Source organism: Pezoporus wallicus, unplaced genomic scaffold, assembly GCF_028554395.1.
Source record: "Pezoporus wallicus isolate ANWC-B61680 ecotype Strahan unplaced genomic scaffold, APGP_CSIRO_Pwel_v1 scaffold_6446, whole genome shotgun sequence".
NCBI lineage: Eukaryota > Metazoa > Chordata > Aves > Psittaciformes > Psittacidae > Pezoporus > Pezoporus wallicus.
This window is the reverse complement of record NW_026636264.1, coordinates 7908857-7923087: the sequence shown is the minus strand read 5'-3', so window position 1 is coordinate 7923087 and position 14231 is coordinate 7908857. Positions and strand designations below refer to the sequence as shown.

General features: G+C 35.6%; 1 protein-coding gene across 5 annotated transcripts in view; it reads left to right on the top strand.

Annotated features, from left to right (window-relative positions):
- CNTN5 (contactin 5) overlaps positions 1-14231 on the top strand; it is a 643809-nt gene that overhangs the window by 415525 nt on the left and 214053 nt on the right. For all 5 annotated transcript variants that reach the window (XM_057399803.1, XM_057399799.1, XM_057399798.1 and 2 more), the window contains one exon: positions 3136-3311. In XM_057399803.1, the coding sequence (XP_057255786.1) occupies positions 3136-3311 (176 nt within the window). The remainder of the gene's footprint in view (positions 1-3135; positions 3312-14231) is intronic.

Below are 14231 nucleotides of genomic sequence, written 5' to 3'. Positions count from 1 at the left end.
GTCAGGAACTGTACAGTGAAGAGCATAACTGAGACCTTTGATGAGGAATACAGACATTCACAAGGTTCCTGTGGGATCTCAGCAGTGTTACTGAGTTAAAGGCAGGCGCAGAATTCCCTGAGATGCTGCTTCACTACACTGCTTTCACTGCCTGTGAAACACCATGTTTCCTATTTTATGTATAATATATACATGTATATATAACACATTCAAGCTGATTAGAATTTTTTGTTAGCATCATTTCCTCATAAAAAAGACAGTTGAAAAATATTTTTAGATTATTTTCTGTCTGCCTAAGCCAAAATGGAGCATTTTGAAATGTTATCTGTCACTTGCCTTCGAGAAAAAATGTAGCTGATTTTCCCTATCATCTTGTTACCTTTTAAGTATTGTATTTGGGATTCTGTCCTCCCAGATCAGTCAGGGTACATAGAAGAAAACATGTCACGCAATTCAGTGTTGCTGTTTCTCTTACATGCTTAGATTATATGCAAGGAATACAATCACCCATGATAGACCCCAAGATACATAGACAGGTAGTCATCAAGATCCAGAGTTTTGGGGTATCATTACAAAAATGTATTTTTACATTCAATTTAACTGAAAATGAAAATACTGAAGAAAGCTAATTAAATTAATTGAATTTTGTGTCAGCTCCTATTTGGAAATGCCAGACTGTAGTTTTTACTTTTTCCTTATCTAAATCTCCCATAATTTTTTGATCAATTTTTGCTTTTTTATTTCGTATTTATTTTTGATTTTGCTTTTTTATTTCATACATATATGTAAAAGTTAAAATTTCTTTGTTTCATTCAAAATCTTAACTCATTAATAAATTGTTCAAGATCAGAAGTTCCTTATATGAATATATGAATCTCTTTAACAATGTAGTAAATCCTACAGACATTTCCCTAATATCCTTTGCGATGTAATGTCAACAGTGTTTCGTTTCTTACATTAAATGAAACAGGGGTCTCCTGTGATTAAAAGTCCAATCATAAAAAAAGGGACAGATAATAGTTTCATAGTTTGTCTTAATTCTGACAATTCACACCTGTGGATTAAGAAAAATTCAGAGCTGCTTTAGCTGAGTTCTTCTGTTTGTACCTCACTCACCATGAATGTTAACAAGGTAGGTTGAACTGATAATCATTTTACTTCATTAAGGTTGCCTCTGGAGTCTAGATGTTGCAAAGTTCTTCCCTTTGCTGAACTCTGGCAAAGTGCCTGTCAATTTCTGGAGGCAGTTTTGAAACTGCAGAATGACTGCAAACTAGCAATGAAGCAAATGCCTGTGTACCACAATAGCTGTGCCGTACCTGTTTACACTGCTTATCTCTTCTTTGCATTCTTTTAACAGCTTCATGTTCTGTACAGTTTGACATGAAAGCCAATCTAAAAAGTCTTCTTAGATGGATTATTATGCTTTATTTGAGATATTGCACCCCTCCCCAAAGGTTATTGCAGAGTACTGGAGTCTATTAACCTACCACACAAAATCTTTTTTCTTGCAGCCAGTGGACTATAGCAGGGTTTGTTATTTCAGTCTTTGGAGATGAATGAGAGGGGTGAGGCTTTTTGGCAGAGACTATCCAGGGGAAAAAATAAAATAAAATAACCAAAACCCCAAATGCACTCACACAGCAGCAAAACTGTGAGACTTAGGTCTCCATTTCTGAAACCTCAGAAAAACAAGTGTTCATACGAGAATTATTCAGTGCTTTGGCTCAGATGTGATACTTTCTAGTATGTTTCTTACAGCCTGGCTTTTTCTACCACATGTTCACTCCCATCACTGTCACTATTGTTTAGGCTTCTCATTTCACTCCCAAACACCTCTCAAACTTAGTATTTCTGCCAACTCTTCATCAGATCTTAGTTTCCATTTACCTGGTAGTTGCCAGGCATTACCCTTGACCAACCACCAGCAAATTCCAGTCTCGCATGTCCCAGTCTTCTCTGAATTTTGTGTATGCTTATTCCATCTGATATTATTTTGCCTTTGTCCATTGCCAATTTCCTTTGTTTCACAGCAGCCTGTGTACATAAATCTACCTCCCTGCTCTTCATAGTCCTTGTTCTTCTGTCTGTATTTAAATCAGTTTTTTTCCTTTCTTGAGCCTAGAAGAGCAAATGCTGGAAGACTGGAAAAGAAGCGTTCTTTGCCTTCATATAGCGCAGTATAGTGTAGACAGTTCTGTTAACTGTAACCTCATCTGAACCTAAGGCTTTAATGTTAGAATATGCATTGAAACATTCATTATCATAAGCACAGTAGAAGTCCTATTTTTGACATGAAGGATGCATTTCACAGAATCACAGAATCCTAAGGGTTGGAAGGGACCTCAAAAGATCATCTAGTCCAACCCTCCTGCAAGAGCAGGGTAACCTAGAGTACATCACACAGGAACTTGTCCAGGCGGGCCTTGAATATCTCCAATGTAGGAGACTCCACAACCCCCCTGGGCAACCTGTTCCAGTGATCTGTCACTCTCACAGTAAAGAAATTTTTCCTGATGTTCACATGGAACCACCTATGCTCCAGTTTACACCCATTGCCCCTTGTCCTATCACTGGACATCACTGAAAAAAACCTAGCTCCATCATCCTGACACTCACCCTTTACATATTTGTAAACATTGATGAGGTCACCCCTCATTCTCCTCTTCTCCAAGCTAAAGAGTCCCAGCTCCCTCAGCCTCTCCTCATAAGAGAGATGTTCCATTCCCTTAATCATCTTTGTAGCTCTGCTCTGGACTCTTTCAAGCAATTTGCTATGTGGGTTTCAAGTCTGAAGCCTTTGTGGATGATAGCATTTTCAGGAGGGCAGGGAAAGAAAAAGAAGAGGTTACTAATTTGATTCGGCACAGGCAAAACAAGGTATACACTTTCTTTTCAGGGCCAGAAGGTCCATTTTTACTTGTGGATTGTTTTTTTTTTCAGAAAAACCTTTGTCAGGCATATTTTGTGGAAAGTTTCCATCCAAAGCTCTGCCAAAGAAATGGGTTCCTTCCCAGGATATCTTTAAGTAGCTGTCATCCTTATAACAACTGGGGCTGTCAGGTTTTGTCTACTAAGCTGAATGCCTTCCTTTGGCCATAAATTACTTAAGTAATTTCTCTCTTTTTTCCTAAGATGGCTTCGAAATGGAACTGAAATTGACATTGAAAGTGATTATCGCTACAGTTTAATAGAAGGAAGTCTGATGATCAATAACCCCAGTGAAATGAAGGATTCTGGACAGTATCAGTGTTTAACCACCAACATGTTTGGCAGTATTTTAAGCAGAGAAGCTGTTCTACAGTTTGCATGTGAGTAACGATTTTTTTTTTTTTAACATGAATAAATCAGATCTTTACATTGCTTGATAAGGGCCTAAATTGTAATTTGAATACATTACAGAAGTTACACTGTCCACTGACTTTGTTGGGCTAGGATATCTAAATTAGAAATAAAATTCTTAGTGGGAAAGAGTGCTGTTCTGTGTCCTTCTTACTTTTAAAATAGAACAGTATCAGGGAAAATAACTGTAATAGATGATCCCAAATGTTATCCTTTGATGAGGAACACTCTGCTAAGATATCTTTCACTCATTTCCTGAAATGTTTATCATTTTGCCACACTGTCTGAGCAGGAGAAAGAACTGTAAACTTAAGAGTGGGATAAACTGCATCTGTTTCTGTAGGAGAGTCTGCAACTTTAACTACGAGCGTAGTTTTGTATGTATATATGTATATAAATGTGCACATTTTATGACCATGTTTATGCAGACATATCATGCATACATTTCATTATGAGACTGAGATTTATTTTTTTTTAGTTAATGGAAACTAGACATGTCATATCAATGCCTTTAAAATAATTTACCACAGCATACCTTACAGAAGCTATCAACAATTCATGATCCCAAGTAAATGGTATGGTCTATCTCTAGCATGCTCTTTTTCAAACATATTATAAAGAAAAACTTGCCAGAATATCAGATATTCTACTTCTAACCCTGACTTACTTCCAGCACTTTACAAGAAGGGAGGTAATACAATTTTAGTGCTTTATGTAGGCAAAACCCACCATGAGGTGTTTTGGAGAGATGCAAAATAAACTCCATCCTAATTTCTTAATTCCTGGTGAAAATAGGACATTACCAAGAAAAATGAGGCAGATCTTCATATAATTACAACTGGAAAACAGTGGGGTTAAGGAAAAGTTGCCTACCTGCATGTCTACTAACACACATGATGGCATGGATAATTCAGCAGAGATAGTGTGGGGTCTGAGATTCTCCACTAATCTACACCTTCCCACTAAAGTCAGACCTCTCAAAGCTATAGCTTTAGTGTTATCTGATGCAGATCCTGTCAAGATATTTGTTAGCAAGAACATGGAACTAACCACCCACTTCTGAGCTGGGAGCACTACTGACATTTATCTAAGTTTCTTCATGCCAGGGTAGTATATTTAAAACCTCTAACATCACAACAGTGGTCTCATCACAGCATTATGGAACCTCAGCCTTAGTTGCAGCTCTGAGAAAATTCTGCTACATATTATCTTTTAGACAAAAAAACGATGGTAAAACAAGTCACTTGTTTAGAGGACCTGACAAGTGGTAGATATAGATAGTTCCAGGGCTCTGAGTCTCAGATTTCTGTTCCCATTTCAGGATGGCTAACAGGTGGCCATTTGACCTTCAGCTGAAAAAATAAAAAAAAACAGAGAAAGTAAGAGCTTGAGTTCAAACAACCGAAGGTTTATTAGTTTCAGTAGCACACACTAGATCATGTCGCCCAAGGGTCTGTCCAGCCAGGGATGGAGCAATTACCACTTCTTTGAGCAACCTGTTCCAGTGCCTCACTACCCTCACAGTAAAGAACTTATTCCTCATGTCTAACCTGAACTTCCCCTGTTTAAGTTTGAACCCGTTACCCCTTGTCCTATTGCTACAGTCCCTGATGAAGCAGAGTTTGTTTTTATTGGATTTTTAAATTATTGTTAGCCTGCACAGCTGCTTTTGCAGGTATCAAAGTTGTAACTTTATAACGGCTTGAATGTCATTTCTCTTCATTAAAGTATTTACTTGGAAACTGTAATGAAAGTTTCTCAGAAGGTTAATGGATGAATGCTAGCTGGAAATGCTGAGGTGTTGCTAACAATGCCACAGAACTTGTGAGAAGAGACGCTTGTACCACAGAAATGTTTTAGTAAACCAGATCCAAAGTAAATTTAAAATAAAGATTTTCATTGTGATTTCAGCTGTGAGTTTGACATTGAGTTTGACCAGAAAGTTCAGATAAATTTTCTTGAAGAAAAGAATGTAATACCTTCATCCTGTTATCTTGGGTGATATAAAGTTTATGCTGGTTCCCAAAGTGCTAATACTGTTTTATTTCCTTTAGGAAACTAAAATGTGCTTTTCTGATTCTTAAAGGGAATATTTACAGCATGAAAGATGTTTTTATGATTTAAAACATAATGGTTTTGATACCTCTTCTTATCTAGGAAAACTAGATGTGTGTAATCACAATCTTTCTGAAATAAATGAGGAAATTTTCCATATTAAGATATTTTAACATATATACACATGCACATATACATACATCTCATTTATTAATAACTCTTTTCTCTTTTTCTTGCATTGAAATTCATTAATTAACTGAAATCAACCTTGGATGAGGCAGTATACAATTAAATGGTCTTTAGATCAGTCTACATTTATTCAGTAATTAGCATTGAGCTCTAAAGCATTATGTAGATAGGTAGAGATGCACTAGACAAAAATTAGCTTACATTACCCTGAAATATAATAAATTTTTAAATGTCATGGCTGTGAAAAAATACTGCAAGGTAAAACTTCAGTATAGCTCAAGTAGGGCATTTTATAGCATTCATACAATCATTGAATCTTAGAATCAAATAATGTTTTTGGTTAGAAGGGATATTAAAGATCATCTAGTTCCAAACCTCTGCCATGGGCAGGGACACCTTCCACTTGACCAGGTTGCTCAGGGCCCTGTCCTACCTGGCCCTGAACACTGCCAGGGATGGGGCAGCCACAGCTTCTCTGGGCAACCTGTGCCAGTGTCTCACCACCCTCATAGTGAAGTATTGCTTTTCAACAGCAGGCTTGCATGTTAATATGTTTCCAGTTATTTTCACTAAGACAGAAAGTAAAGCACTGAAAAATATTTTTGTAAGGAAAGCTCCTAACCTTAAAGTAATTAAAGCATTTGGTGCCCTGCAATTTTGCTGGGCTCTGATGGCTTGAAGGGTAACTTATAATCCCAAGGATAAACCAAGGCATTTCTGATTCTGAGAACAAAGCTATGCATAATAGCAGTTTCCCTTTTTTCACTGAAAGCCACAGATTCCAGAAACTAAGAAACTTACTACTTTCACAGAAAAATTAAAAAAAATTAAGCTCCTGGACCTGCTTGAATGCTCTTTACTGCTGTGGAAAATAGCTACATCTTTACAGCTCAAAGAATTGTTCTTCTAATTAAAGAGAGAAATGCCATACAGCAAGAAAGGAAACAAGAGGGACCATTAAACAAGGCCTTTGACAGTCTTACAGGAAAAACATGTGCCATAATGTGCCTATGCAAAATATCACAAAACTTGAAAAAGAAGAAGGTTTCTTGCACTGGCTCTTAGTTTTTGCACAATTGCATGGCCAAAAGTCCAGTTGCTATGGCCATTATCATGCAGTTGAGCACTGATGGTGCATTACGAGTATAAATGTTTGTGCATTACAGTATTTGAATGTGTGCATAATTAAAATAGAACTTTGAAATACTTATACAATGTATTTGAAAGAGATAGAAAATGAAATTCTTTTATACATGACTGGAGATATAACTTTTGAAATAGCCTCCGGTGTCACTGGTTATTTTTATGGAGCAAAGTGGAAAGCCCAGCTATATGCACTCTCAATGGAATTTAAAACTATTATAGCACATATTTATGAAGATTTAAACTAAAAAAAAGTTCTCTTTTTTTTTCTCTTCTTTGCACTGCCCAAGGTAGTGCTTTTTAATGCTATTTTAATAAAGGGGGAAAGAGAAATTAAAACCCCATGATATAACAGAAGTTGAGGAGAAATATGTTTTCCAATAAAAGCACCTATTGGCCAGGAATTCCTTTTGTCTTGAATAGAATTTTATGCAGAAAAATTGGGAATAAAATGCCCAGAGTTAACACTGACAAAATGTCAAGCAAATCAGAATTACTTATTCTTACTTCCTTTGCCACTTTTCCCTGATGAGAATAATTACATAGAACCATAGAATGCTTTGGGTTGGAATTGACCTTAAAGATCATCTAGTTTCAACCCCCTGCCATGGGCAAGGACACCTACCCTGGACACTAGATAAGGTTGCTCAAAGCCCCAATTCTTTACTACAAAAATCATATGTTTAAAGTCACATTTCACACATTTGGACTTAACAGGCTGTTGTAAAGATAAAAAGCTATCAGTTTGGTAGTTTCAAATGTGATTTACACTTCACAAACAAGTAATAGTTCATATGCAAAGAATATTTTCTTAAGATTCTAATCAGCTCATTAAAATGTGAGAACATTAGAGAGATAATTACTGAATTCCTTTAGCCCATCTTAACATTAATGAATTTTGTATTTCTGGGTGTGGCTATCTCTATGGAAGAGTTCTTCAAATCCCAAACACCTCTTTAAAGATTCTGCAGTTAATGGAAATAGAAAATAGAAACATAGTTCTTCTAGCTTAACCTTTTACTGCATTATGAAAAAAATGTGCATATATGAAGGGAAGAGCAGCAGCCAAATAAAAAAACAATAGTAAACTTATAGTTGCTGCAAGCAAAAACCCAACTTCGTTCAACATCTAGTAATTTTATAGAAGTGCATAACATCAAAAATGTTTTGAGGGTACAAAACTTAATAACAAAGTGTAAGAGTTTTATGAAGTAGCTTAGGTATTAAGTACACATACCTTGTTACATTGTTTTAGTTTGGTTTCTCATTTCCTCTCATTCCTGCTAGAAATTTGGGTAAGCTAAAAGGAGAATTTCAAAATTAAACTTTAATATTAATTTCTCAGTGTTTGCTACTTCGGCATCTGTACGTGAGCTAAAAAAGGATAAGTGACTTGAACATGGGAGACTGGAAAAAGTACGGTTTACAAACTGACTGAATCTACCTGCCTGCATATTATTGTTCTGGGTTCCACAGCCTAGCTTTGGAGCAGTGTGGTACAACTTTGGCTACAACACTGGATGTATTTTGTGCTTACCTTTGCCACATGTCCAAAGTCTGTATTCCATTAGGACACAAAACAGAATTACTTTTCTCTGTGGATTATTTAACCTTTCAGAAGACTACCATGTCTATGATATTTACTGTCTGGGCTAAAAAAAATAGAGAAGTGTTAGGGGAAAATAACTTCTCACCTATCATTTATGGAACGCATCACTTCATTTTTATTAATCTGATTGTCACTGGCTTCTTTGTATTATTTTCCTCTTTTCTATTCAATCTATTTTCTTATTTAATCTACAGAGAATGTTATTGATTAGCTACAATTTGAATGTCCTTTTCCAATTGATAAGCTACCATGACTTTCCAGTGATGTACTGAATAAGAATTCAGCCATGATGCAGACATATAAATCAACAGTTTTCTGAGGAGACAGCCTGTGCATTGCTTGTTCCATCACAGCACACTTCTGACAGCCTGTAAGCAAATTTGGCTCCTTAAGAAATAAGCTTAATGATCTATGTTTTTTTCTTGCTATCATGCTTTCTGGACATCTTGTTAAGTTTACTTCATAATTTCCTAGTATTTATTTATAAAGACTTTATTTAATTACAACCCTTAGTGGGGTTGTACAGGAAAAAACTTAATTTCTTACATTAATTCCAGAATATGCAATGTAACAAAATGTTTTATCATGTTACAATATCAACATTTTTTTTCTAAACCATAAAGCGAAACAGTATTAAATACTGTAAAAGATGAGAACCAGCTGAAGTGGGAAAAGAAATCAGAATGCAACTAGTCATACTTTCATTTTCAAAAACATCCCTGATCATCCTGTAATACAGCCTAAATCGCTATGCTCTGAAACCATCAAAGCAATATGAATAATGTTACTAGTTGGTTAAGAATAGCTATAGCTGCAATAGTAATTTACACTATAAAACTTTCAGGGTTTTTTCTGCATAATTTCAAGTTGCTGGTTTTAGGAAATGAATGCTTAAGAGACACCTTCAACCCAGGGGTATGTGCCAGGAGAAATTAATATTATGTAGGACTGGTTGCATTTTATATTCATAAATAGTTTATTAATTGAAGGATATAATTCAGTGAACCTGATGTTAATATGATTTTTTTGTCACACTCCACAAAGACTTTCATGTAAATAAAGAATGAAGAAATTGTGTTATCTTCCTGAAGGAAGGGATTTGACTTCTAGTTCAGATGTGGAGACTGCTTCCTAACTCTTCCATTATTTATTTGTTCAAGTTGGGGCATTTTCACAAGATTTTGTGAGATCTTTCTTAAAAAAACAGATTTCAAGGCTAAGGTTTCAGTGACATGGATCAACCGCCCCCCAGGCCACAGTTTCCCAGTTAAATGTTCAAAGACTTGGACATATCTACATTACAGTTCTGCAAATCTAGCCCGCCCTTTTGTTAAGAATCAGAAAGAATTTTAAAATGAAAGATAAGATCGGTATATATTTTTTTTTTATTTAAAATTAGTAAAAAATGAAGTTTTGAGTCAAATTAGAACTTTTTGTTTAATTTCAACTTTGGAAAAAAACAAGTCATTTAAATTTTAGCTGTACTGATATTAATCTGCTTATAGAAACATTCAGTTTATACAACTGAGTTCGGTGGTGCAATGTACCAGGAACTTTGGCCCTAGTCTAGCAAAGTATTTAATTTTAAAATAGTTGCATGCTCTTTTTGAAGTTGATAGCATGATGAACGTGCTTAAAATTAAGCACATGCTTAAATTCTTTGTTGTTGTTAAACATGAGAATTTCTAAAGCAAGACTTGAAACAGTCTGTCTGGATTAGTTACCATATTGTCATTGTGACAGACACATAATAGGCTTAATTAAGCCTTCTGCAATTCATTTCTTGATCTTTTCTTTCTTAAAGTGAATAAATAGCTTAGAATAATAAACTTCATGCCTTAAAAATAGCAGAAGTCATTACAAGTCCTTTAATCCAGCAGTTCTCAAAGAAGCTTTCCTGGTAAAAAAGATAGATATGGGTTCATCTTTGTGGCTATGGTGAATTTTTGATGAAAATCTCCCTTCAACCTTGCTTTACATAGGTGAATCTTTTATCTAATCCTGAAAGCATGTCTGGAGAAATAAATTAAATCAGCATTTGAGAGGTCACCTAAAATTGTGAAGACAACATCCAGACCAATTGCCTTGCCCCCCTGTATTAGATCAGTTAAAGAGCAAAGGAATCCCAGTTCTTTCCTACTGACAACAGCAAATGCTTTCTTTCATTGAAAACAGGAGAAAGATGGGGAAATTCTCTTTTATCTTCTCTCTGCTGCCTCAAATGAGTATCTTGTCAGTTCCAAAAGGAGTTCTGTGTCTAGGCTAGTAAATTAAATGTTCCCTAGCACTGAGAATAAATCATGTGGATAGGTCCATATCCATACCTGTAAACTCTTTTACCCCTCAAGACACGGAGTCTTTTGGAAATGGCCCGTCACTCCGGCTAACATCCGAAATGTGACAAGAATTGTCTTGGAGAAGGCTGTGGTCCTACCAAAGAATCCCGTGGATACTCCTAACACTGTGACAGTGTCTTTGAAGAAAGTCCAGTACAGGAGACTTTTTACTGTATTAGTATAGAGAAAGTCTGAGTATCTTGAATTGAGAGTCCTCAGAATACTAGGGGAGATGCATACACTGCATTTTTAATATGTACTTCAGACATGCCAGAGCTGTATGAAATATTGTAATTTCATGACTTCTACTATGTGAAGAAAATTATGAAAAGTTTTAATGCGGAAAAGCACTAAACAAAGCTATATATATTTTAGTCTAGTCTGTATCCATCCTTCCTTAATTCTCAGTCTGCATCTTAAGTATAAAATATATGGTTATAAAATATATGGGACAGACATCTTAAGACAGGAGACCAAGTCTTAAGAATCCCAGCTACACGTGAAGTCTTTCTTAAGGGTGGCACTCAGAAATACAGGAAGACGGTAGTAAGAAGCACCGTGTTTCAGAGATATTTTATAAGGCAAAGATTTTAGACATCCCTTGTTTACTAAAAGAGTCTGGTTACTCCACATATGTCCTAACAAACAATTAACACTTTCCTTTGCTTCATCCACTTGAATTCTCTGTGGTGAAATCATATATTAATTCAGCCTGAGAGGGGCATTTTGACAAAGCTAAGAGCAAAACTCAAGAAGATCTAAAGCAGCAACCCAGAAGCGTTTATTCTTTTGCATGGTAGTATTAGAATGAAGTCAGCTTGAAAAGTTGAGGTCAGATCCCCAATTAGGCACTATACATCAATACAGTGCAAATTTGATTCTCATTATAATAACTTAGTAGCTTCAGAAATGAGTATCAATTATGGATGTACTCTGTTAAGCAACATTTATTATCTCATTCCATTTGAATTGCACAAAAGCATAGCTTCAACCTCATTGATCTTTGTATCCATCAAACACCAAAAAAGTTATGATTATTTCAAAGTATTCAAATGGAAATGAGATTTATTAATCTTGTCAAGTTCATTTATTGCTACATAAGTTTTGATGCCAAAAAAGTATTCTGAGGTTTAAGTTCTCAGTCTTTAACTCTGAAAATGTACTTTAAACAATACATTTTATATTTTGTGTTCTGTGGAATTATTAATAGAAATCAGTCATGTAGGGAGACACAGTTTGAAATGTAATTACAGCAATCATTTAAAGATGCATAGTACATTTACTGACTTCTCATTTTAGCTTTCTGCATTTCTCTGCAGGACTGGAAGGCTGGTGTTTAACCTGACTATAACCTATTTACCTCTTTCACAATCTAATCTATCATGCTAATGAACCATTAGCCTTGACATTTAAATATAGATGACAATAATTAAGAGTAACTAAATAGGAGATAGGAGGAATTTTAAAAGGCTGAAGAAGGATTCTGTGCAAGACCAGAAAACACTTTCAAAATTTCATTTGCAAGTTCAAACTCAGATTAACTTCTGCCAATTACCAGATCATCTGTCTATTTACAGCCTTGCAGCTGTTGCAGATTGTGGTGAACAGTATCTACCTTCTTTCAAATTAAAGGTGTAGTTTTACTTGAAATTTTTTGCATGGTATTTGTGGTGCTGCCATAGCATTCCTGCCCTCACTGTGCTCCCTCCATTATCCTGACACAGGTATATTGTGGCTTTCCTGAGAAGCTTCTGATCTGGTTGAGAAAAAAACTTGTCTGACAGGTTAATCTTCCATTCATAAACACAGGTGCACAAGTATTTATGATGGCACAAGGCTAGGAGGGTTACAAAAGTGGACAAGGCATTTAAGCTGACCTACTAAGGAACAGCACTGAATTATAAAAGTTTGGAGCTTAGGTGGGAAAGCTTCTAGAAAAGAGTTGAGTTCTAGCTGAGGTAATGACAATTCAGAGGAGATATTAAGTTTAGGAAAAGACTACATTGAATGAAGGAGATGATTGATCATCAGAGAAAACATCTGGAAGGCTGTGAAACATAAGGATAAAGAGAATTAACAGAAGTCAAAGCCGAGTTATATGGACAAAGGAAATTAAAAGAAATCCAGATTAAGTTTTTCAGCTATCTTAATAAGAATTAATAAGAAAAGATGATGGGATGGAATTTAAGTTCTGTGGTTGCCTTTCTTTAATTTTCTCTACGGACAGAATAGCTTTAAAGCCATATGAAGTGTGAGATACCAGAAAGATAAGCATTCTTTTTAGGGATGGAAGAAGACAAGACTGGTAAAAGTAAATCCACACTCAAAATGTACTAGTTGATATGAGGCTCCTACAACATCCCTGAATTCTGTTCATAAAGTTTAGTACTTCAGTGATATAACTTCAGAACAGTGTCAGTTCCAGGGAATTATCTAATGCTACACAGCTGGGAAGTGTTATCAACATAGAAGCTGTATTCTCAGCTTCAAGAGCAATACATTTTATTTGTGCTATTTTGCACTCTTAAGTCATGAACGTGACAATATCGCTGTCATTTTGCATTGTTTCTTGTAATTATTTTGAGGATAAAAATAAAACAAAAAAAGCTGTAACAAAAGTTCCTCACCAGGGGTAATGATAACATCAAAAGAATCCTCTGATGACCACCATGTGAAGATAGCATCAAGTCCCCAAGCATGATAGTCTTGAATTCAGAGAGATTGGGTAGATGTGTTACATCTGCACACCAGGACACTGAGATTCATAACTTCTTCTATACTGGATTTGAAAGTCAGATATCAAAAGTTGGTTTCCTAGAACATGGCACATATATAAAAAGGAGCAAATCGTCTCTATAAAACATACTGTCAATTGTCTCCATATACAAACACACACAGCTAAACAACTATAATGATAAAAAAGAAAACCCCAAACCGACCAAACTCTTTAATTTGGTTTCAGCCTTATATCTCATCAAGCATGGAAATATGTAAAAATGCCCTTAGGATTCTATTAATATGTTAATCCTGAGCACACCCATCTACCCACTCCATACACCACACTAATTTAAAGGCAATACATTCAGTCAAAAACTTACATACTGTGTGTCTAACTACGCATTAAATATCACACTGAATTTTATCTGAACTGCAAAGCCAAACATCCAAAGAAATGGGAGGAGGGCTTTGTCATTGTCTACATAATTTCCATTTCCCCTTGCGTACAAGAGTCTTACAATACAGAGTTGTCACACAATCACTTTTTTTGGTTTTTTACATTAGACCCCTAAACTCCTCCAGGTCACAGAAAAAATACTGCAGTCTTACCAACCACTGTTCTGTTTGCTATTGTTCAGTACACAGGGCCACCTTCATTAATTCAGAATATTCAAAACCTACTCTAAAGACAAAACTAATTTTCTCAGAAGCTTTTTATAGTGCTCATCATTACAGCATCCAAGTGCTTCACGAACATTAATACATTTATTTATACAATGTCCCTGTGAAGGGAGTAGTTATTACTATCTCCTTTTTATAAATGGAAAACTAAGACATAA